This window comes from Miniopterus natalensis, chromosome 6, assembly GCF_054644295.1.
Source record: "Miniopterus natalensis isolate mMinNat1 chromosome 6, mMinNat1.hap1, whole genome shotgun sequence".
Lineage (NCBI taxonomy): Eukaryota > Metazoa > Chordata > Mammalia > Chiroptera > Miniopteridae > Miniopterus > Miniopterus natalensis.
In genome coordinates, this window is record NC_142086.1 from 85,713,536 (window position 1) to 85,739,239 (window position 25,704).

The 25,704-nt window shown below is 50.1% G+C and overlaps 1 protein-coding gene across 1 annotated transcript in view; it reads left to right on the plus strand.

The window, feature by feature from the left end:
- Positions 1-25,453, plus strand: part of PCP4 (Purkinje cell protein 4) — a 41,465-nt gene extending 16,012 nt beyond the window's left edge. Inside the window, exons 2-3 of the mRNA XM_016220912.2 lie at positions 2,861-2,912; positions 25,076-25,453. Coding sequence (XP_016076398.1) covers positions 2,861-2,912; positions 25,076-25,203 — 180 coding nt within the window. The 3' untranslated portion in view covers positions 25,204-25,453. The remainder of the gene's footprint in view (positions 1-2,860; positions 2,913-25,075) is intronic.
- The last annotated feature ends 251 nt before the right edge of the window (positions 25,454-25,704 follow it).

Genomic DNA, 25,704 nt, shown 5'->3' on the forward strand with positions numbered 1-25,704 from the left:
GGGCCACTGTCATTCACACTCCTCCGCAGGAGGAAAGCCCCCCTTGACTCCGACCGGGGTCCCTCACCCACGCTCCTGATCTCAGGCGTCCTAGGTCAAGCTCTTACCCTCATGATTGAGACGGTTGCTTTAGTCTCTGTCCCTCCAGGTTTGGAGCCAGTCGGTCAGAGAATGTGCCCTTCTCCTGGAGACCCTCAGGGCCCAGCTCAGGGCCTGGCTCACTGGAGGAAAAGTACACAGCCCAGGGGAGACTGGGAGGTGCTCAGGCTCGGGGTTTAAAGGGAGGACTCTGGAGTGGCCTCTCTGGGTTGGAGTTATGTCTCTGCCACTTCCCAGTCGCATGACCTGGATCAAACCCTGCCTGTGCCTGGGAGACAATCCGTAGAGTGAGGCCGATGAGGAAGATGATGGTGTGGCCTCGTCAGGGGTGTTGGCAGAATTCTATGAGTCGATCACGCCCGGGGGCCCTTGGAGCGTGTCTGGCCATGGCAGGTGTGAGCTGTGACCACCCCGACACAAGCCTGGCTTAGACACTCTTCCTTTACTGACCCGGGGGAGTTTCGGCCGCCTCACTGGTGATAAAACAGTCACGTGTGATGACTGCCCAGAGCCGGGGAACAGGAAAGCTCTTGGATAATTTCCCCCACGGCTCTCGGCCTTGCCTTAAAAATGTCACAAGGTCTCAAAGAATTCTGAAAAATGGACTTTCAATGACGAGTGGTTCTCTTTTGTCAGGATCATTTTCTGATCCGAGACACCATCTCCTATGACATCTATGAACTGCATCGGATGAGAGCTGACACAAACCCTGTCTTAGAAATCCTGGAAGAAGGACTCCTTTTTGTCCCCCGTGTGCACTTCATTTTGGTTTCCCTCAGGTTTCTAAAAAGCGGTCTTTTAGGAAACGAAGCATTCATCATATTTGAAAGGTATCAGCGTTTAAGGTGTCTGAAGACAGTGGGGTTGGGTGTGCGCCTATTTTGCACTTGTAAGCCATTTAATGTGACTTTATTCATCTCCAGAATACTGTCTTTTTATTTCGTGGAATTCGATTTGTTTTAATGAGCCATCAACTGCAATGCAGGGAAGGGTGGAGGGTCTGAGCACCGCCACAGCTGCTGGTCGGGTGCCACCCCCCACAGTGCGGAGGAAATTTCCATCCAGTGCAGCGAACTTACCACCTTGGTGTTTGAAAGAGGAGCCATCGAAATAAGCACGGGCAAGAAGAAAGGGGCATTTTACTTGCAAATCTATCTTTAAGAAATGTGTGATTTGGTTTAAATGAAGACTGTGTATAGTACAGGTTTAGATAATGATGCCAGGACACGGGGCCTCAGTGCAGTGCGCTGAACACATGATGCTCGGCTAAGACCTGCAATGTCTGCTCTCCACGGGGACACAGGAGAGATCAGCATTCTGCAAGCTGAAGGTGTTCCAGCTTAAATATGAAGAAGGGACCCACGCTGATGCAAACTTCCTGGCTTGTCACCTTTCTTTCCCCTTCCTGCCAGAGAGGGGTGGTTTCACCTTCTCAGAACGGGGCAGAGCACCCCCTGACCTGGGTGGGCATTTGCACTTCACATCGACTGGGATGGGGGTGCACACGAGCGTGTGGTGGGCTTGGCAATAAACAGCTAATGAAAAGCCTCCCTCGGCTGTCATCTGCACAGGGCACTACACATACACAGGATGGTTAACTTTGTTAACACGAGTCTTTATCACTCACCCTATTTATTTGCACTAATCAGGACCTGAAAGCAACATTTTCCCAATCGAGGTTGACTAAGGGCCTGGGAAATTCTCGTGACACCATGATTAACGGATTATTATTTCTTTAATATTATTTTTAGGCTGAAGTCTTGGACCAAAATGCAAACTTTGAGGGCACCTTTATCTCTTAGTGAGAGTCACCTACTGTGGTTTTCTCCTTGCCCAGTGCTCTGCCTCTCTTTCCAAGGCCCCATGCGGATAGTTATGTAACAGTGACGATTCCTGCAGGACATTGATCTCTGGGAAGGAAGTCCAGTCTCCAGTCTTGACTGTGACCTTGGACAAATCAGTCTCCCTACCTGGCTTTATTTTTTTTTCACCTAAAAGTTAGAGACTTTACATCTCTTCAGTCCTATTCAACTTCAAGCATATTATCTGATAATTACCAGAAAATTTGATTGACAAAATACTTCTCTCTCCATGGCCTAGAACAATTCTGAACATCATGTTATTTAAAAACATTACCTAATAAGCTTTGAGGAAGTTTGCTTATCTGTTCACACGTGTGACCCATTTCACACAGCTCCCCAGATCTCACACCCAGACCATCTTGCTTAAAGATGTAATTTTAACCATGATATATTCATAATTCTGGTCAACTTGGTAAAATGAAAACGCACAGGAGAGGCATAAAAGATGACAGAAAAACAACTCAACAATAGGAGAACGTGTGACTATCAACATAATGTATTTTCAGTTGACTAAAATTTATTTAAATAGGACATTGGACGCTGTGATTGGAATGAGAAAATAGCAGTGTAATGACCATCACTGATGAAGGTGACAGTTCTGTTCTCACGGTTGGCACAACCCTTGGCTATTTCCTTATGTTTCCAATGAGGTTATGTCCCGTCAACAGCAGTGTCTCATCTGCTGTCCCTCAATGTGGATGAGGGAGGCGGGCTGTGCCACTTCAGCAGGTCCTTTCTTGGGTTGATCCTCTCCTGGTCTCATGAGTACCTTGTTTTAACCACCTGAGCTAAAATAATATAGAACTTGACATAATGAAAGAGATATTTAAAACAATGAGAGAGAAAATAATTCTGAATATATGTGATAATCATTTCTTTCCTTTTTTTTACTCTTTTAGAGACAAGGTGCTGGGGCAACCAATGGAAAAGACAAGACATCTGGCGAAAATGGTAAGATGACACCAGTAGCCCAGCTGCTTCCTCTCTTCCCACCCGCAGCCTTGGGCACCCGTGGGTGTGGATCGCGCCTCCCATAGAAAGCAGCTTACTCTGTATGTCTGTGCTTCCGTTTAGAGGGGATTTTAGCAATTCTCAGCAGCACCGTGGCCTGGTTTTACAAAGGAGACCGAGCTAGCTAAATGCAATAGTAAGAACAGTTTCCTCCCCAAAAGAGGACTCCCGTTCTGGGCGACACGGTAATTACAACGCGAATATAGTTCTCTGCTTTCTTCATTAGGGTTGGTGAGAACCATCCCAGTTGTTGTGAGAAGAAAATAAGACCAAATGAGATAAGTGCTTTGAAAACTGTGAAGTGCTTGACTCCTTAAAGGAGGCTGTAAAATCTACTTCAGCCCCCCTGCACACAGAGCACAGTCCCCTGCAGCCATTCACCGGGAACTGAAGGTACATAGTGGAGACCCGAGTGTTTGCGCCCTGGGACCCCAGTCTCCACCGTGGCCTTAAATTGTAGGAATGATCATATTTTATGGATGGGGAAACTGAGGCTTGGAGTAGTCCAACTGAGGACTAGGATGTGACCAGGAATGGGAAGACCGTGGCTTTTGAAGGAGAAGGAGCTCGGAGTAGCCCAGCTCCCCAACTTTAGGGGTTGTAATGGAAGATGACTCCTAATAATGAAAAATCCCCAATGAGCACTGAGGACTCCAGTTATGGTTCTGGGGAGGTTCTGGGGAGCTCTTCCTTTTTGTTAATTATAAAATGAACTCCTCTTTTGTGGAAAACTAGTCCTGCTTCCCACTGAATGAGACTTATGCCTACGCATCCCATTGTGGGCCGTGCCAATCTCACACACCAGCTGTAAAAATTCCTGGAGGGCCTCAAAACCACCTTAAATGCTGGGGCCTGAGCAAAACTCAAGCACATTCCCCTGGACTGTTCTCATCAGCATCCGGATGACTCAACCAGCTGTTTCGGGCCACCCTATAGGTAGGGTCAGGGCGATGGCTCTTGGGATAAAAGGTCTTCACATCAATAAGTAGATGGTTTGGTGCCCGATTGTCCTGATCGGAGCTGGCAGGGAGGGCAGGGAAGGAAATAGGTTCTTTCACAAGGCTTTCCTGGTGCCCAGGGCTCTCCCTGTGCCCCCGTGTGAGCTGGAGAGGGTGGCCTGCCCGGTTCACAGATTCATGTCCATCTCTTCACTGGAGTTCACGCCCTAGGACCTCACAGCCCCAGAATCACGGGGCTCCATAGTCAAGACTCCTCAGAGGTCCCCTAGAGCACCAGTTCTCCAAGTTATGGTTAAAGCTCTTCTTTATATGATTCTGGATATCAGAGGATATTCACTTCTGAGTGGAAAAGGGGAAATTTAGAAATCGAGATTATTTGGCGGTTAAAAAATAATCGTGTGGTGTAAATTCAAATTATTATTAACCCATACCTTAATTTCAGACAAAACTGCCCATGTATGATATATGTACATGGTATTTTGTTCAATTATTAAGTTTGTACTTTTGCCTCTAAAAATGAACAAAGACAAAAGTTAGTAACAACCCAACAAAGATCAGGATAAAGACTTCTGGAAGTGGGCTAACAGATATTTTTCTAAAAATCTAAGTTGCTTAGATTTCTTATTCTTAAATTCCTAATATGAAAAGATTATCTTGGAATGTCTGTGTTAACTGAATATTGCATTCCATCGAAAATCAAATTATTTTACTATGTTATCACAGGTATCTAGAGAGCTCCTTTACCTTAATGTATATTTTCTACTCATACAAATGAAGCTGCCTACCTGTGTTGGAGGAGCAGGGACCCCTGAGAATAAAACTCTGCAGCAGAGAGCATTAAAATGTGATGAGATTTGGATAGCAGTCAGATTGTTGTTGGTACTCAATTAGTCCCAGAATTCATTAGTCATCTACAAGGGGAAGGGTTCTTATTCCAAATATTATAAACTTAGTTTAGGACTCCATTTAACACTTAAAGCATGATGATTATGGAGTGAATTATGACTGCCTTGAGACAGTAATTTGGATCACAGAAGACACAAGTCAGATACATTAAAACTCCAGAGAGATCTCTTGGGTTCTGCCGGAATTTTGTTATATTAAATATCATCTCAAGAGGGCCATCGGCTGGGAATGTAGATTCTTGTTTTTTCGCAGTGGTGTTTATCGATGTGAAATATGACATTTATCCACTCTGTACCCAGAATGCCCCTTAAATATGACCCTTGTCCACTCTACCCAGAATGCCCCTTATATATGACCCCTGTCCACTCTGTACCTAGAATACCTTTTCACTTTCCAGGGCACCAGCCTCTCTGAATACATAGCCCCGCATATTCAGATGTTCTTTTTGTTATTTTTTTATTTTTATTTTTGTTTAAAGTATTACAGATGTCAGATGTTCTTCATCTCATCTGCCGTGTGGAGATAGGTTTTTCAGAAATATTAGGGATATTATTATTTTTTTAATTAAAAAATAAATTCATTAGGATCTTGATGGTTCGGAGATTTCCATTCCCATATGAACAAAGTCCCTTCAATGTCTGATTAGTTTAGACCAAGGACTTCACTTGTTTCTTGATGTAATGCCTTACTTCACAGCTCCTGTTCCATCTCACCTGCTGCTTCAGAATCCCACATGCTTAGAAGTACAGACACAACCTTCTGAATCTAGATTATGCACCCCACATTTCCAGCTGGGAGACCATCAAAAGACTTTTTTGCATGACAATAATTTTGCTGGATATCTTGATCTGCATCTTGAAACTTGTCACATCACCCAGAGAGACTCTAAGAGTTAACTTTTTTATTGACACGGAAAAGTAGAAAAACACTGGAGGGAGAGTGGCTGCTGGGAGGCTTCCAATCCCGAGGAAAGATTTATGAATAATAAACCTCTGGCCGGGCTCACTTTCAGAGCTGCAGGCTTACCCAGGCTAAATTGAATTTCTAAAACGGGAGTGGATTTCTCCTGTCTTAGGGAGCTGTGATACATTTGCTTCCAAAAGGCTCTGTCTTTGGAGGTGAAAGGCACAGATGCGCCTGATTTTAGTAAGAGAATCCCCTCCAATCCCAGCTGTCGGTAAATGTCCGGAAGGCAGGTATTATTCTGAGCCACCTGTGGGGCTGACAAATGGCAGTTGTCATTTCTTTGAGGTGTGAGCTGCTGATCAAACACTCAGGCATTGTATTGCGTAGGCGCACCCACTTTTTGGGGGGAAACAGATTGTGGCTTGAAAAATTTCTGGTAGGTGTGGGGAGATGCTAGGAGTGCATATTATTTAGTTTGCTTTGATATAATTAAACGATTGCTAACAATGAATAATCTGAAATGTTGGACTGGGTACCCTCCTCTCCTTGTTTCGCATAAAACCGAAACCATAGAAGTTCATCTCCCCTTTAGATTTGAGGGCACACATTCACACACACACATTGTTAATTTATTCTCTGCTGTCGAGTAGGTGGAGAGAGAGATTGATGGAGGAGAACCTGATTGATTCATAGACAGATAGATACATTATTATTAATTGGAGCATGGTTTTTCCAATAAGAAATAAAATTCAATATTTATTCCCAAAGCACTCTGCACCCACCCCCTTGGCTCCAGGTCACCCAGTAGATGCTAAAAATTTCCCCTTTGGTGTTTTTGCTGCCCGATGACCTATGAACTGGCCTGGGCAGGTGTTGCTGGGACCCATTCGCTCTATCACTGCTCCCTGGTTTGGGGAAGTGTGTGGGTGAGGTTTCGTGTGGGCGGGTGAGCGATGAGCTTGGAGTAAGAAGGAACCCACGCTGGGCCCGGGACCAAAAGGCGGCTGAGCTCTCAGTGCCCGCTATCGCACCCAGAGGGGCTCAGCTCTGCGGGGCTCGGCGAGAAGAGGAAGCGCAGTTTCTAAAAAATACAGAGGGCTCGTGCCATGTGTCTGTCTAACGGGGATGGGACTTGGTCTGTTTGGAGCCGGGGATGTGGCGGAGAGGAGCCCACAGGCCGCAGTGCAGGCTCGTGGCTCTTCCCCCGGCTGCGCGTGCGGCGGTGGGAGCCGGGGGCGTGAGGCTCCACTCCACGTGCGGGTCTCAGGTGCCAATTCTGCGTAAGGGGTTTAGGTGGGAACTTACTGTCCTACGCTAAGGCTCTTGGAAAAGGGAAAAAGGCAACTTCAAATGTTGAGAGGTAGCGTGTACCAGAAACGCACTGTTTAAAATTCCACGGACTGCACCTGGCCGTGGGAAAAAGGCCTGCCTAAGGGACGGTCGTTAAGGCGGCCGCGACCCCCAGCAGCGAGCTCTGAGTCTGCTCCTGCTGCTGGCCGGGCACTCACCCTGCTGCACACTCACCCTGCTGCACACTCACCCTGCTGGTGCACCACCCTGCTGCACACTCACCCTGCTGCACACTCACCCTGCTGCACACTCACCCTGCTGGCACACTCACCCTGCTGCACACTCACCCTGCTGGCACACTCACCCTGCTGCACACTCACCCTGCTGGCACACTCACCCTGCTGGCACACTCACCCTGCTGGTGCACCACCCTGCTGCACACTCACCCTGCTGCACACTCACCCTGCTGCACACTCACCCTGCTGGTGCACCACCCTGCTGCACACTCACCCTGCTGCACACTCACCCTGCTGCACACTCACCCTGCTGGTGCACCACCCTGCTGCACACTCACCCTGCTGCACACTCACCCTGCTGCACACTCACCCTGCTGCACACTCACCCTGCTGGCACACTCCCACGCCGCCCTGAACACCGCAGGCTCCGGAGGCTTCCCAGGCAAAAAGTCGAAGCCTCTGGTCTCCATCTGGGTCTCTTGGCCTTCTTTCTCTTTTCACCCCCATATTAGAAACAACCAGAAAGAAAGGGTCAAAACGACAGTGGCTGAAGTACTGACGTGGCTTTCGAGCATCACCAGCGGGCACGTCCTTCGCGCTGTTCGCTCGGAGCACCGGGAGGGGGACAGGCACACAGGTTGCTCCCGGGCTGGCCCCGCGGGGGAAGCAGGAGATGGCCATTGCTCAGCAAAGCCAGACCTCGAAGCTGCCAGGGCCTCCACACAAACCGGTCGATGGTCATGCTGTTCCAGCGAGAGAAGCCTGTGCGGGGGTTATTTTAGGAATCGGTGCTGACAGGGAATTTATTACCATCAACGTCAGTTATAAGGGTGAGCTCTCTTTTGCCCTTTAGGTGGATGGAGCATTATAATAACTTCCGTGCGCAGGCAATGCCTCGGATAAACGCGGCGCTTCTAGCCCACTAAACACCCTTGAGACGTTGTCAGTAGGAGCGGAGGTTCGGACCTGCTCCTCATTAAAATTCTCTGCATCCGTATACGTTGTGTAACTGAAAATCTTCTGTTTGATTCCACTGCAGCCTGGGAGCGTGGGTAGGGAGGCCATGCCAGGCAAAATCTCTCAGAAGTCAGGTGATTTCCCCAAGGTCACCTCAGTCCGAGGAGCAGAGCTTTGGTTACCTGGCCTGCGGGCCAAACACACCAGGTTGTCTTCACTTACACTGTCTCCTGAGCTCCCTCTTCACCGGGGGCCTTGGTTGTAAACTGGCAACTAGGGTGGGCTGTGCTCTGAGCCCATGGAACAGAACGGGGTTAGCAGCCTCACATCCTGGCCACGCTGAAAAGGCAGTCTCAGCGGCTCGTTATCTCATCAATTTAGTTAACTAGCCTGTGGCAAGTACCTGTGATCTCAGAGTAATTACAGGGACAGCCGTGTTCATTTTAAAAACTAAAACATTAAAGCAATATGTTCATTTGTGGACTTATCTATATATCTTCCCTTCCCTTCCCTTCCCTTCCCTTCCCTTCCCTTCCCTTCCCTTCCCTTCCCTTCCCTTCCCTTCCCTTCCCTTCCCTTCCCTTCCCTTCCCTTCCCTTCCCTTCCCTTCCCTTCCCTTCCCTTCCCTTCCCTTCCCTTCCCTTCCCTTCCCTTCCCTTCCCTTCCCTTCCCTTCCCTTCCCTTCCCTTCCCTTCCCTTCCCTTCCCAACTTTAGACTAACTGAAGGTAAAATTTTGTTCCATATCATATGGAGAAGGCCCATATGCTTTAGTGCAAAACTGAAATGATAAATTATGCTAAAAAATTGTCATTTAAGATTCTTTCAAGCCTATGAAGTAGATTTACTGGGAAAATGACAATCTACCCTTAGGAAAACCACCCCAACCAGGAGATTGGGACGTTTCATATTCTGTTTATCAACGATTAGTCTGGAAATAATATTTTTCAAGGGCTTGAAAACGTTTTCCTTTTTGTAAGTAGTGAAACACTCAATTTTATCTGTAGAGTTAATTTACGCAGCAAGCAGCTTTTTGGAAGAGCCAACTTGAACTGCAGCCGGGGCTGCGTGATGAGGTGGTCTCAAGGTGCGGGTTTCCCGGCAGGGGGCTCACCTGGGAGCCCAAAGCGGCGCGGGATCTGATGCTGCCTGGGAAGGGGTGTCCTTGCTCCACAGAGGGGGCCGCCTTGTCTTCAGCAGCTGGACTTCCTTCTTGGGCTGCGCCTGCCCATCCGAGTTGCAGGGAAAGGGGAGCCTCTGTGTCCCTGGGAACGCCTCGGGGCCTCCCCACAGCCACCGCAGGACTCGCCTCAGACCCCGTGTCGCCCAGGAAAGCTCTCAGGCCCCGTGTCGCCCAGGAAAGCTCTCTGCCAGGAGCCTAGAACCGGGCGCGGGGGGAGAGCGGGGCCTGTTGTGAGCTTGAGTGTTTCCACCCAACACTAGCAACCGGTTCCTCCCAGCCTCTTAGTCCCCCAGGGGAGTGTCCCACTGATGCTAATCAATTGTGCAGATTTGGCTCCATTTAGACTATTCAGTCAGCAAGAGGCGCCATTTCACCCCAGGCACGATTTGTATTTTCTCCTAAGCGGGCGTTTCCACGAGGGGACCTGTTCTCATTACCGTGAGCAAGCTGAGGACAGACTGGCCCTGAGTCCCCTTTAAAAATGTCCCTTTATTAAACTATAGTCAGCATACGATATGATGTTAGTTTCAGGTGTTCAGCACAGTGATTTGACACTTACATAGCTTACGATGTGATCACCACAGTCAGCCCAGCGACCGCCTGTCCCCGTGCACTTATTCCGAGGCTACGGCCTGGATGCCCCGTGCCACCCACTGCTTCCAAATGTCACAGTCCAGCAACCTGGTGGCATCACCGTGGCTTTGCTACAGTGGCAGGTGCCTCCCCCACTCACTTCTTCGGGGAGTCAGGAGAGCAAGTAAATGCTTTGGGTCGCCACACACTGGAGTCTGTCTGGAGACTGGGGGAGGTCACTCCGCCCTCACCTGGCCGCTCCCAGGCGCCCGGTGCCCCCCTCCCCTTTGCTACCCCCTAGCACCAGCCTTTGGTGAACGACTATTAGGGGGCATGAGTCAAGCCTGGGCCTTCAGGGGACCCTGCACACGCTGCCTGCCCTGAGGATGCCCGTGATGCGTGCCACGAACTTCTTTTTTCAAAACAAATACGCATCATTTGTTTCCCGACCCGTTATGTCCCCCAGTACTTCCTAAACTGCTATCCTGGTTTAAGCACAGCGGATGGATAATTGGAAGTTTTTTGGTGTGAAAATTAATTTGAATCTAATTTTCCAAATAGGGGGCATAAAACTTCCCTGCTCTTTCTGGTTTTCCGTGCTTTTTAATTTAATTTAATTTAATTTTTTCCGTCACCATTTATCCCCTCTGTCTCCCCTTCCACCTTCACCCCGCCCCCCTCCTCAATCACTGAACGGTTCATGTCCATGGGTTCTCTCTCTGCTTCCTTTTTTATAGTACACATTTGTCCCCTGGAATATTTGGAGCATACTTACACTCAACATTCTTTTAGTATTTTTTATCTGAAATTCGTATTTAACTGAACAGTCTGTAGTTTATCTGGCCGCCCTCGTAGAAAAAGCGGCCAGGGAATAAAATACCCAGATCGCTCTGTCTTCCGATTGCTGCTCATGGGACAACCCAAGCAAAGCCACCGCGCAATGGCCAGGAAGAGCGAGAAGAGGGCGACAGAGGCTGGGGAGGGACGGAGTTGAAAGTCGCCCTGGTTCCTGCCAGTGCCGTCTCTCCCCAGGCCCTGGGGCCAGGTCATCCCGGGCCCCCTGTCTCCCCTAATTAAAAAATGTAGCCTCGTATGTAAGTGATTGCAGCTTTACAAAGACAAAGCAGGAATGACATCTGTACGCAAATTCTGGATTGGTTTCAGAAAAAACAAAACAGAAACGCAGTCGTCCATCCATACCACCCTTTTATTTTAACTGTGGGGTGTCACTGGTTGGCTTAATATTTTTAAAGAGAGGAAAACTGTCAGAGCTATTTTTGGCAGATGACGGATTTGACATTCTTAGAGCAATTAGGCTGTCCCTGCGAAGGTTACCTGTGTTCGAAGAAGTCAATAAGCCCACCCCCCTGCAGGTGGCATTCGGACGTAAAGGGAGGCGGCCAAAGACAGGGGTGGGGATGCTTACTAGGAAAATAGCCAGGATGGAGGGGGGGTGGGGGTGAGGGTGGACGCAGAGCTGTGCACAGTCTGAAGGGAAACCCTGACGGAGCCCAAGCAAACGGGGACTTGGGGACATGCGGACGTGCGGGGGGGTGGGGGGTGCAGAGCAGGCACAGTTCCTCCTGAAAGCCAGGTTCAGCAGAGCAGGAGGGAGGTGATAGCAGCTTCTAGCCTCGTGGGATTCGAGGCCACCAGGGACCAAACGGGTGGGGTGTGGTCGCACACCCTGCATGAGCGGAGCAGGAAGCCACACCTGGCCACCCTGGCCACAGGAAAGCAGGTGCCTCTAGGTGCTCTGGAGGCCTGGAGTAGTGGCTGCCTGGCCTTGGCTTCAGTGTCGATCTGGGACGGACGCAGCTCGGAGCTGTCCCCAGCCTGCGGTCCAGACAGGAGGCGCAGGAGATGCTACACCTGCCTCTTGCTCCCAGAGACACATCCAGGACCAGATCTGCTGTCTCAGGGCCCCCTTGGAGCCCCCAGCTTCAGAGCCTTGAGTTAAACTTCAGACTTGTGACTGTAGCATCAGCTGCTTAAACCTACGAGCAGTGGCCGCCTCTTTCTTTCAATTCGGCACAAACCAGAACCCAAATCTCCAACCGTCTCCTTCCCCAGCTGGGGAGACCGTTCTCGTGGGCACCCCAGGGAGGGCGCCCCCGAAGGAAGCGAGGGTTTGAGCCCCTTTACTACAAACCACGCTTAGAACATTCAAGAGGGAAGAGTTTAATCATTGTTGTGGGATCACCACATTTCGAGTGTAACTATTCATGAACTTTGCTTTTTCCAGCACTGGTGTGAAGTATTCATCATTACTATTTTTTTTAAAACAGAAATTGTCCCTTGTGATGAGGGAGAAGGCTAATTACGTGCATATGACTAGATTTAATTTAGTAAGACATTTAAAAATTATATTCCCCTTTCTTACCCACCTCCTCCCAAAAGACGAACTATGCACCCTCTGGGAGTCCTCTGTGCTCTGGCCACAGTCGCTGTGTTCCAGCTGCCATGTCCCTTTTTCCCTGCCAGGACCTGGAATCCAGTGACCGCCCATCAGCTGAAGCAGGTCTTGGTTCCGCTGGCCTGGGGTGGGGCGGAAATACAGCGACAGTGCTGCCATCGGTACTGGTACCGGTAACTTACGGTTCCCCGAGGGGAGCCCGCTGCTGTTCTGGTCCCGGCAGGTGCTCCTTCAATATTCCTAAAGCACGTCCCCTCTCACCCCCATCCGGCCGTCCCAGACCCCGAAGTTCATTGAAGATTGAACGGTGCTCCGCATTCCCTTAGAAAGCACAGGCCCCTGGGCGTCCGACAGATGCGCTCAGGGCCAGGCGCTGAGTTCCCGCTCCAGCCGCCTCCTGTCACACGGAGCGCAGGGACCCGCGTGCACCGGCGCCAGGAGCCTCCTTAGTGGGGCAGGATCGCTAACTGCGCTGTCAAGGTGAGACAGCGGCCGTGCCCGACCTTCCTTAGACCTCAGGCCTCCGAGTTGGGGGGCAGACGGCGTCTGGATGGACATGCGCTCCCCAGGATCCGTTTCCCATGGACGTGCGCTCCCCAGGACCCGTTTCCCATGGACGTGTGCTCCCCAGCATCCGTTTCCCACCGTCCATAAAGAGGGCGTTTCCACACGTGCTTTCTCGATGGGCTGGGTGGTCAGAGACGCCCCAGGTAGATGCTGGTGTAGGTGACACACCTGTCCTGGCTGTGAAAAGTGCTCGCACTCTTCCTCCCAGGCAGCCATGCTCCATACTCACTTCCTAGGAATTTTAGAAGAAAAACAGAAGTGTTTAGCTTCAAATTTTTGCTGGGTTTAAGCATGGATTAGCTGTCCCCACGCCACCTCCTCTCCAGCCTCACTTTGGCGTTTTAGTGGATTGCTTTAGGAGCTTTATTTTTAGGCCATTCCCGTTTCAGGGCCTCTGAGCTGCCTGGCTGGTCAGGCAAGGAACCACGCCTGTTTGCTGGGAAGGGTGGGGGAAGGGTGAGTCCCCAGAGTTCCCAGTCCCCGTGGTCCCTTGGCTTGGCCATTTGCCCGTGGTTAACCCTGGGTGAATCACCTCCTCTCTCCGGGCCCCAGTTCCTCATTGGGGGATGATGTTGTCTGAAGGCTCTTGTCTGATTTTGACACGATACGATTCTGTGGCTGTCTGTGTCCTGGGACATGACAAGACCTTTCACTTGTCTTGAGTTTATTTTCTGACATGAGGGAGTATGGCCTGAGTCCAAAGGCGAAACCCGATGCTGTTTCTTGGTGGAGGCAGTGGAGGGGAGGGGAGGTACATGGACAGGATCCGAAGAGCATTGTCACCGGCTCTGAGCGTGTGATAGCAAATAACTATTCCAACAAAATGGGGGAAATGGGAAACGTCGCTCTTTTATCTGGGCAAACTGCATTTCTAGGGCATGCATTCAGTTTTGCAAAGAGGCCACCCTGCCAGTGACTGCCCTCCCGGTGAGGACAGGTGTAGACGTGGGTCCCTCAAAGAAAGAGCGCAGAAGAGGTGGGTGGGCTCCCAGGGCCGGAATGGTCACACCTTTGCCCATAAAGAGGCCGTCGTCAGCCCCCTCCCCCCAGTACCTCTGAGATTAAAGTCACAGCCAGAAGGTATTTCCAGTTTCATTTTGAAACTATAACCGCTTCACTTGTGGGCCTGGTGCCACAGGTTGTTGGAACTTTGCTGAGGCTCCCCGGGCATGCCCTCCCCAGGCCCACAGCGATTGCGTATTGAGTTACAGCTACTTCTCGAAATGTCTCACTTGCATTTCCTATAAATCCAGCCCATCGACACCTTAAAATACGGCAACACACGGAGGAGCTGAACTATGATTTTGAAATTATGAGCCAGATTAGTCTGTGCGGAGCTGGAATTGGGTCCTAGGAAGACATTGTGAGCTACCTGCAGATAAAATGTTTGGCCTAATTCTGTTCACATATCTCAGAGTTGAACAAAACCATCAAATCCTGCCAGTTACGGATGTGGGCTGGGCGGCGCCTGCTAGGTCGCCCCGGCCATTCACGGTGGGGAAAATGCATCCCCTGGGGTATATTTCTTCAGTTCGGCTGAAAGTGATTTTAGCAAAAGGTCAGGTGCCACTGCTCTGGGGAGTACCTCTGTTCTCTCATAGGCTGATGTTAGACACTTCCCCCTAACCTTCTATCTAAATTGTTTTCTCCCATCAGTTTTCTGACATCAGCCTCTATTAATTCTCCCTAGAGCTATAGCATCCAAAAATGGATATTTTTACCACTGCTTAAATTTTTGATCTAGACAGAAATACTTCCACAACCTCTGTTAATCGTTAGAATGCCCCGAGGGATATTTCGATGCAGGTCCTTTCAAAAATTATGTGTTGTTTTTTTTTTAAAAAAACATTTCCAAATGGAATGATTTTGGATCATGTTGCCCGACACTGGAAATTACTCTGTTTTTGGAATTCTTGAAATAAAAACACTCTGCTTTATTTTTGGTCTATAAGAACTTCTGGATGGGGGAGGGGCCTTGATGGGCTGTACAGAGGACAGGTGCCTGCTCTCCTGTCCCAATGTCGCATAAAGGACCCCTGTTGAACAGCGGTGATGGCTTGTCAGACCAAGAGCAGCCCACATCTGAATTCTTCTGGGGCTTCACAACTTTCCCACAGCCTCAGAAATTACTCTTACTCCATTTCTTCTTGGAATCAGTTGCCAGAACATTATTATTAAATAATGCACAAACTAAAACCCAAACTCTACAGTTAGCTAGTCCTGTGAGTCAGGGCTCCCTGTGTTGTTCAGCTACCTAGTCTGAACTACATAACTTTTTTCTCTTCTGGCTACTTGATTTTATTCTTTCTACAAATACGGGAACCCATCCTCCTGGTAAGTAGAATAGCAAAGCCTGAAGCATAAAATGCTTTGCCTCCAAAAAGCTATTTCCAACAAATCAGTGATTACTTGGTTATGAGCTCTTAAAATAGTGTCCTTAAAAAAACAAACAGAAGCGGCGTGTTTTTGCCTTAAACGTAAGGAAAGGGACATGTAAGACTGAGGCCATCCACATCAGACATTGGACAGATGTGTTTATCAGGAGAAAAACTCTATAATCGAGAACCTAAAAATAAAAGGCCTTTGAAAGTGAGAGGCAACAAGCATTTATTTGAGATAAAAGAAAAGCTGTTTGGGAGGCATTGAGTCAGGCAGAAGCCCAAACAGTGTTCTGATCAGGAGACAAAGGCCAGGGGTGTTGATGAGAAAGGGAAGGGGACAATTATACCCACAGAAGTAAGGCGCTTCTATTGATGCAGACAACCTAACATAGCGGCACTCATTCTAAACAATGTTTTTAGTTTTCAGTTCAGTGGTCATGAGTCCTCTAGTCATAATATCTGCTTTCTTGTTATCTTTGCAAACTGTCATTTGGGGTATAGTGTTGCTTTAGGCCCAGCCCAAGAGTTGTTTTACTCTGTTTAACATTCCAAAGGTTTTTTTTGACATAAGACTTGCCAGGCAGTTCCCCTGGGATGGCAACTCCATTTTAGAGTGGCTCGCTGATGTAGAATTCAATTTCTGTTATCAGCTTGAAATGCAATGTTTTCAAATGAATTACACGCACAACATGTGTAAGTAGATGAGGTTCATCTATAAGAAGCAAAAATCCTAAAATAACAACTTAAACAATAAAGTTTATTCCTCTCTCATATAAAATGAGCCTGGAGGTAGGTTGGTGAGGAAAGTCAGGGTCGTTTCAAGGAGCATGAAGCATCTGTATTAATGCTTTTCCGTTCTCAGTGTAAGACTTCCAGCTCGGCTGGTGCTCAAGACATTACACCTGCATCGCAGCCAGCAGGAGGCGGAGGGAAACAAGAACACAGGGCAAGCGGGGTCTGCTAGCTTTCTTTTAAGGAGATTTCTTTCTGCTCATATCATACGAACCAGGACATAGTTGTGGGGCCACAACCAGCCATACGAGGGCCAGAAACTGTCCTCGGTAGCCATTTGCTCAGCCCACATCAGGGTGTTATAGCTACAAGGAAGGAGGCCGGTGGAGGCGGCGAGCAGCCCCGGCCCCGGCGCGGCCCTGCCCGTGGAGGGTCTGGGCACCTGCGTGCCCGGCCGGCTGGCTGGAGGCTGGCCTGCGGTGCCAGGCGATTCTTTGGTTTTCATTCCCCATTCAGTTGTAGTATTTTCTTGGTCGGAGTTGTGAAAAGCAAACGGTGGCTTTTTTGCGTGGTTTGCTGTTAGGAAAGTGAGCTGCTGATTCCTGGGAAGGAGTTTCCGTTCCTTCTATGTGCTCAGAAGAGGAAGGGAGCATTTGGCATGTTACTCTCACCCTGAGGGGTGTCATTTACCTACTTTCATTCATGTTTTTCTCCAGTAAGTACAGCTTGTGATCCGACCCCTAAAGACACGGGGTCAGGCCTTCCTTGCATAGCACCCCAGTCCTTCCCCCGCCCCCAAGGAAAGCAGGCCTGCCTGTAGGAGATGGTGGCGCAGGCCACAGAGCCCACTCTCACTCGGTTCAGTAGAATTTCTGGAAGGCAGAGAACCCAACCTGGACCACGCATAGCTGGGGACGATACACATGGGAAGCACGCCACCACCACTAGGGTCATGCCAGCAAGAAGCCCACTGCTGCTGTCACCGACTGGCATGTGGCACCAGGCACAAGGCAGCTCATGTCCCTGTGGCTGCTCCAGGGAAACCAATTCTGACCCCAAGTTTGCCAGAAGTGGGAGCTTCCTGTGCTTGGCCCCCATCCCTGGGGCTCCCTTCTGTCTTTGCAGATCCTGCCATGTGGCTCCTGTCTGGCCATAAGCCTCGGTGGCTGAATTCTACCCCCAGGACGCCTGGGGACGGATTTCCTCCAGCCTCTCAGCCCTGTGGTGGAGGAGAGGCTGGAAGGAGAGAGTATGGGGCGAGCCAGTCTGCAGGCCACTGTCCCGGGAAATAACCCCGCCCTTGTCATTGCCCTTCACACACTACAGTGCAGGCCAGTGCGCTTTCTCTCCACACCCCCTTCACCTGGAGAGAGAAGTGAGCCTGCATGCAGTATTGTTCCCACCGCAAGCACAGGGGAGGACTGGAACCTCAGAAAGTTGAATCTGAACACACTCGGGTCATCAGAACTTGACCTTGAGCCTTCCTTAGGGAACCCGTTTCTGTCCTACCTCATCTACTGTCCTCATGTTTGCCCCTAGAAAATGCAGTTGTTTTGATAGTGTTATGCACTGAATTGTGTCCCCTCTAGAATTTATGTGTTGAAGCCCTAACCCTCCATCACTTCAGACTGTGACTTTGGAGATGGGATCATTAAAGATGTGAGTAAGTTAAAATGAGGACGTTAAGGTGGCTTCAAAGCTGATACAACTGGGTTCTCCTGAGAAGGGGAGATTAGGATGGACAGAGAGAGATGACCATGCGAGGACACGGAGATGACAGCCATCTGCTAGTCAGGGAGAGGCCTCCTCAGAAAGAACCAACTCTGCTGATGCCTCGATCCTGGGCTTCCAGCCTGCAGACTGTAAGGAGATACATTTCTGTTGTTTAAGCTGCTCCGCCTGTCACACATTGTTACAGCAGCTGGAGCTGACTAATACAACTAGGAACCGATTTTGTTTTTCTGATAGAAAAATTATGGGCTGGTGCTCACGCAGTCATATGGGATCATAGGCTGGAAGTCTGACAGCAGGGACGGAAGCCATTCACGTAGCCATTGCCTCTTTTGTTGTCAGTAAATTTGGGGCGAAGTCAGATCTCATCCATGCTCACTCTCTTCCAGGGAGTCGTTTGATGATGTACATGCCACAGCCGGGGAATCAGTCTAAAAATCAAGGTGCATGTAGGGAGGGGCCGGAGGAGCAGAATGGGGAGCCAAGGACCCAGAGGAGCTGGGAGTAAGCTGTGGCCTTCAGGCCACCAAAGCTGGCTTTGCATGAGCCAAATCCCAGTGTGAACAGAGGAGACTGGGGAGGGGGGTCAGAGTGCCTCTATTTTAGGGCAAAAGAGAATTTCTATGCCTTGGAAAAAGCTGTGAGGACCAAAGAAGGTGTGAGCCTGGTAAATGGAAAGCTGGCAGAAATGGGGATTGCGTTTTGATTTGATGCGAGAACACTTTGGATGCAGAAAGCCCCCTCGCCTGCCGCTGCTAATGCCTGACCCCGCTCGTTAATCTCTGCTGCTTAGCAAAGACCTGGAAAATTGCAATTCTCCGCACCAGCAGCCCCCGCCCAATAAACCCAGAGCCTGCGGGCAGGAGCGAGACGTTTGCTCCGCTGCGTAGCCGCCTGCTTGACTCCCACCCTCCGCGCGGGGAGGGAGGGACTGTTTGAACCCGGGAACCACAGGTGGAGATACTGTGTGCTCTTCAGGCTCATTCCCTGGTTCTTAAAGGAGCACATTGTCTTGTTTTTTTTTACTGGTTTCCCTAAAATGGATGCTCAATGCCAGCATTGTCAGGCCCTAGGCCTATAAATTTAGTTTTATTATTATTTTTTTCTTCAGGAGGGGTTGGCCTTTCCTCTAACAGTAGATGCCTTGTTCTCTGAGTATATTTTGATCTGGCTTGAGGCTTAGGGGGAAAAATTCCAATCCTTACTCGATTTTCTTCCCTGCCTCTTGCTTTCCTTGCCTCAAGGGCCAGGGTTGGGTCTTTATGGAGGAAGCCACACCGGCTCTCCTTTGCCCTGGAGGTGGTGGCCCTGGGGGGGGAGAGGGTGGGCGCCCTGCGGAGAGGCCAGAAGGCCAGCGCGGTATCAATTACCGTAAGTATATCAAGAGGCAACCTGCAGCTGTTAATTCTTTCCGAGTGAATATTACACTTCGAGAGGAGGTAGGGCATTCTGAGGACTTGGGCATCCTAATGCCCCATTTGCAAGGCATACTCAAGGTAAATGACTTATTTCTTTAGGGTGTGCTAAAACGGGGGTCCTTTTATAGTCTGCTCTGTGTGGCACCTTATCAGGCAGACTCCCACTCAGGACAATTAGAGGCCAATTTACTGCGTGTGTGCAAATTTCTGATCTACGGGATTAGACCTTAGGAGGTAATTTGTTTCCATAAAATAAATCTTAAAGCATGGTGAGTTATAAATATGTAAATGAAAGCCTTTACCACCCCGTGTGTGTGTGTGTGTGTGTGTGTGTGTGTGTGTGTGAGTGCATGTGCAAGCCCCTGTGTTCATGACTTATTGCTCTAGGCAGTGTCTTGACAGCCTAAACTCAGAAACATATATCTGAGCTCCTTTAAGCAAGTGTGGAGGTTAACATGACATATTTTGGAGTGATGTGAGTTTCAAACAATTTTATCATATCTTAGGCTGTTCAGGATCCATGAATATCTCCTTTATGCCCGGGATGACTGCATGTCTGTTAATTTCTAAAGAACTTATGCTAATTACTTGAAGTCTGCTACTTAGATTGTGAATGCATGAATCAAGAATAATTTCTCCAAAAGTGAAGACTAATTTTTCAGAGCGTTGTTTCTTGTTGACGATGGGCTCCTGGTGCCCCTCCCTCCTGGGTGGGGGTGGGGGCGGGTCATAGGCTGGCTTCAGGGACAGGTCTCTTCTCACGCAGTCTCCTTCCCCGAAGCCTTACCTGACCCGCCTTAACACATGCTCTCCCGCTCATCCCTCCGCTTTATTTTTGGAATTTTTGAAATTCCATTACTCATTTGTGCATGTTCCTTTCTGTTTTCCATTTTCCCCAGGATAGTGGCGGCTTGGGTTTGCTCTCTGCTCTCTTCTAGCCTCTAGCTTAGTAATGGGCCCTTAATAGGCATTCTGGGCCATTTACTAAATGACAGAATTTGGTATCAATTCGCCTGGAATACCTGGTGAACAAGCAGGTTTTGCAAACAATTGACCATATCATGTGTTTAGACTTGGGCCACTTAAGAGATTATTTTTCCCCTGAGCAACATTAACTGGCCCATATAGAAGGCTCTCATCTTGGCCCATGTCTAAGGAGCTGAAAGTAACCAGATTTGGAACAAGACCTGGATCCTGAACCAGCCCTCCGCCCGCACTTACCAGGGGATCTGGGGTGACCTACATTGTTGTCTCTGCGCCCTTCTAAAAAGGGGACAATGGATGTTGTCATAAATGGTTGCAGAAGCCAGATAAGGCAAAGAATACAAATGGCATTAAAATCTGTAGAGCCCCCAAAATCTGTAGGTTAGGAGCTGTTATGTGTGCCCCAAATTCATAGGCTGAAGCCCTGACTCAGAGTTCCTCAGAATGTGGCTGTATTTGAAGATGGGCCTTTAAAGAGGTGATTCAGTTAAAATGAGGTCCTTAGGGTGAGTCCTAATCCAATCTGACCGGTGTCCTTATAAGAAGATGCAAAGACACCAGACCATGAAAGGGCAAAACAAGAAGACGGCGGTCTGCAAGCCAAGGGGAGAGGCCTCAGGGGAAACCAAACCTGTGCATGTGTTGATCTTGGACTTCCCGCCTCCGGACTGTGAGAGAGCATCTGCTGTTGAAGCCCCCGCAGCCCTGCAGACAAACACAGCTGCTGGGCGAGAACAGGCTGACGGGTGTGGGACTGATCTGGCACCCACCGCTCCAGCCCAGACTCTTTATCAGACTAGATGCTCTCAGACAGGAGTCGAGCATGGCAAACCTTATTCCCTTTTGATGCGATTTCATGACAGTGTCAGAGGCTCGTAATGTTCATTTAAGATTGTCTGCAGCTGCAGTAGTTTCTTCTTTTTATATTTATGTTCCTCTATTTTACACTCGCCATCCAATGATCTGTAAAAGAAAACCCACTGAAGTCTGTGAGGGGGGAGCGATTTAATGCTCAAGGAAGGGTGGCTGTGCTTACGATGACATCTTTAGGAAGGGCTACCTGAACACTTCTCTTGGGACGTAATACAATGCAAAAGAGGAGGGCTCCTTCCTGTCTCCATTTCTGCAAGGAAAAGACAATATTTCAGGAAAAGAGCCTAAGAAATATCTACAGTAAATCTGAGAAGTACGGCCTTCCTTCCTGGAGGGGAGGGCATGGCAGAACCAAATCAGGAGGCTTCCTGAGCCTCGGGGACATCATTTCTTCATTAAGCCGGGGGCCACTGGCAGAGCCCCATGTTGGTTGTTGGATGAGGTTTCTGCCCAGGGTGAGAAGTCTAATTGCGTGGGACCGCTTTGCAGCTGTGCTCTGTTTTGGGGAGAGAAGATAGTTGGGGACACGGAGAGAGTGGTCATGGACGGGTGGATGGTGTCAGCTGCCCCGCCTGATAGATTGTCACCCTCAGTTCCTCAGCCTGCCCCTTATCTTTGAGAAGAGGTATTCCAGGGACCTGGCAGAGTTTGGGTGAACTCTGAAAGGCTGTGGCAGATCCTGCCCGTGGGCACGGGCACGCAGGACCTTGCAGTGACGGGTCCTTGTCAGGCCTGAGCCACGCGGTGGGAGGCCAGGTGTCTTTCTCCGGGGCAGCTGGCAGCCGCTGCTGTTTCTATTTCACCGTCTAATCGGTACGAAGGCTCTCCTGACCGCTATTCTGGTCAGCTTCGAAACTTCGTCACAGAGGGAGGGAGGGACACCAATGACGACATTCCAGGACCCCAGGCAGAGACAGTAACGGCTGCGTGCGTGGCACCCGGCCGTTCACAGAGCGTCCCGGTGAAACACTGCGTTTGCTCAGACTGACAAAAAGCCACCGCCGGGAACCGGCTCCCATGTGCTTCGTCTGCTTCAGGCAGCGGGTCCCAAATAAAACGTCAGGTGGGGCCCACGCTGACCTCTCCTGAAGCTGCGGGACAAAGATGAGGGCAGGGGCCGCACAGCCACCTGGAGGTGACGGTGGCCCCAGGCCCTGACCATTTCCTGCTGGTCGCCCCCGTTCAATGCCTCCCGCGTCCTTCCAGTGTGGCCACTCTCTCCGTCATCTTCACCATGTCGTCTGTGGACAGTGCCCCCCAGCTGGCCCCAAGGAGGCCGTGCCAGGGCGTCCCCCAGCCTCCTCCCGGGGAGGCCTGGTGCTGGGTGGGGGTGCGGAGCCCGTCCACCGTGGGCTGAGACGGCCGCCGCTGGGGGGCCTGGCTGGGCTTGTCCTCTAGATAGAGGCCGGCACTGGACCCCGCCTGTCGCACGATTGCGCCCACTTGCAATCCTCCGCGACTAGCTGAGCACCTGGTATGTGCCGGGCCCTGTGTGAGCTGCTGGACGAGGCAGGTGATGTCTCCCCCTCGTGGAGCTCCCACTGTGGAGGGGTGATGGGCCTCAGATGGGGGGGCGGCGAGAAGTGGTGTAAGGTAGCGATTGCCCTGTGAAGGTGGGGTGAGAGGAGGGGGTCGCCCTTCCTGTTCCCAACAGACCTGGCCCAGGACCCCTCTCTGGTTTCAGCAGCAGATAGCGTCCCTGGTGCTGTTGGTGGGCACCCCACCTCTGTCCTGGAGTGACGGTGGGGAGGGGAGGCCCTACAGGGCCACCCTGCACACCGCTGCTGGTATCATCGCCAAGGTCACGGAAGGGGAGCCTTGGCGCGGGCTCAATGACTCAAACTCGTGCAGGGCCTGAGCTCTGCAGAGTGGTTCCGAGGGCTGGCACCCGGTTGTGGTCCCTCCAGGTCACATCTTTTGTCATCCCTTCACTCCTGCTGAGTCTGTGTGTTCAGAGCTGTGCTTTTCCAGCTCCCAGGACCCCTGTGCCACCAAATCTAATTTGTTGTCCCTTCTCCACCACCATCCGGTCCCCCTCCTCTGCTTTACAGGTCCCCCGCCAGCTCGGAGGAACAGTGCAGACCTTCCCAGGGAACACTCAGCTATGAAGTGAGCGGAAAGCAACGATTCCTGAAATATTAGTGGCCTGTGTTTTAAGCACTGTCATGTGTGTCCAGTGAGGGAGGAACCTATAAATCACTTTTGGCTGAAGATATTAGTTTAAGATATAATTGTGAAATTTATTTTTATGGCCTGTCCTCACTGTCTCGTTATAGAGCCCCTAAATATACACAATTTTCTGCATCTTCATTTATCATTTGCCAACAGATAATATTGCTGGTTTTTTTTAAATTTATTATAAAAGGGAAAAGATGAACCAGACCCTTCAAAAACTTCAGGTTGCGGCAACATTTCAAATATAAGAGAGGAATCTCCCGTTTCTGTTTGAATCAGAGCTAATTTGCCCCCTTTTTGATCATGACACAGTAGACACAGGGGTTCCTCTGGGAGGGAAAGGACTGGGGACTCGAGCTCACCTCATGGAGGTGACGACTCCTAGGGTGAAGGTGCTACTTCCGCAGGTGTCACTGGTACCGAAGGGTGGGTTGCTGTGAGCACCTGGGCTGCGGTCACTCCCATTTCAGGTGTGCTGGGCGCCCGCTCTCGTCTCAGCTCCCTCGATGGTGTTCATGAAACATCCGAGAGCATTGACTTGAGCCTCAGGAAATGCCTACCCCTCCCGATGGTCCTGCCCTTTGGAGATCCCCAAAGAAAGGGCCCCTTAGATGTGGGTGAATGGCTCCCCGATGCAGGAGATGGTCCCACGTATCACCTGGGCACTCATGGATTAAAATAGATGTTTCCCAAATAGTCTCAGGACACCATTGCACTCAAAATCTCTGCTTTTATGGGCATTGGTAGCAAATCTGGGGTAGAGAAAAACAGTTGTGCTGATTTAGGTCACGGAGATCAGTCGGCAAGGCTGGCAAAGCAGCATCCTCTCCTTCCAGAGGGAGGTGAGATTGCAGAGCTGCAGGTGGGCCCTCTTAGGCTCTGGGAAAAGCAAGAGGAGGCTGCTCCGGATCTGCAGGGAGAAGGCCCACAACCACTGCCTCTGAAATAAGGGCACATAAAATAAAGATAAGAATTTCTATCTGTCATCTATCTATCATCTATCTATCATCTATCTATCATCTATCATCTATCTATCTATCTATCTATCTATCTATCTATCTATCTATCTATCTATCTATCTATCTATCTATCTATCTATCATCTATCTCTATCTATCTATCTATCTATCTATCTATCTATCTATCTATCTATCTATCTATCTATCTATCTATCTATCTATCTATCTATCTATCATCTATCATCTATCTATCTATCCATCCATCCATCCATCCATCCATCCATCCATCTATCTATCTATCTGGACAGAGACGAGAGCAGAGCCAGCAGGGAAAACAACCCGCCTCCCTTCTCAGTAATCCCAGTGTCCAGCGCCCTCTCTATTGCCCGGACACCATCATTCTGAGTCATTGGCTGTAGGGTTTACGCAGAGACTCAGTGGCTTTAACTTGGAGCTGTTGTGAGTATCAGCCACCACTAGGTCACTCTCTATAGCACTGTTTAAACGTATCTAAATGAAATACCAGGAGGAAGTAACAGCGCAGCCGATATGCTTGACATTGTACGTAAAACATGAACATGAGAGACAGAAAACCATGTGCAGAAAATGTGTGAGGTGCTGGGGCTGTGCCCTTGGGTCTCACCGTCCCTTGCAGGTGTGAGCTCAGGCAGCCCAAGGATGGCCGATTCGGGTGAGGGTCAGACACGCGCCCCTGGACTTTAGTTTGCAAACTCGGTCTCGTGCTGGGGGTGGTGTGCAGAGTGGTGGCTCGGGGACTGTCTCTTCCAGAGCTGCCGTCCTGCCTTCCTGCTTGCTTTTGGCTCAGTGGTTGCCTTACGTCTGTGTTTTTCTTGCTACAGATGGGCAGAAGAAGGTTCAGGAAGAGTTTGACATCGACATGGATGCGCCAGAGACAGAACGGGCGGCTGTGGCCATTCAGTCTCAGTTCAGAAAATTCCAGAAGAAAAAGGCTGGGTCGCAGTCCTAGCGGGAGAGCCCGTTCCTAGCCTGCCAGAAGACACCGAGTTCAGCCATCACCTGTCAAGCAATTAAAGAAAACACCCTAGAGAGAAATCACCTGCACACGCACACGCACACGCACACGCACACGGCAGCCCACATGCATGTACAGAGACCCCGCCACTCACGCCCTCGTAGGGAGTAGGCCATGCAGCCGAGGGCCGCTTTCTCTCTGTTCATCTTCAGTAGCCTTCCTCCCGCAACTGCTTTCCTTGGTGTTACTGTAATAAAGTGGAGTTCAGATGCGTGACTCAGGCTCTGCCTCCGCCTTTGTTCTGACCTGCGGCCCCCGCGCGTAAAGGGCTGCAAACCAGGTGTCTACCCTTCGTTTAAGGTCCGAGCCCAAACACCTGTGGGAGCTTTTCCGCCTCGGACCCGGGCCCCAGCCGCAGCCGCCGGTCTCCTCTGGAGGGTCCTGGCTGCCCACTGGCGATCGCAGTACCTTTGCTCCTTGTGATGGGAAGAGAGC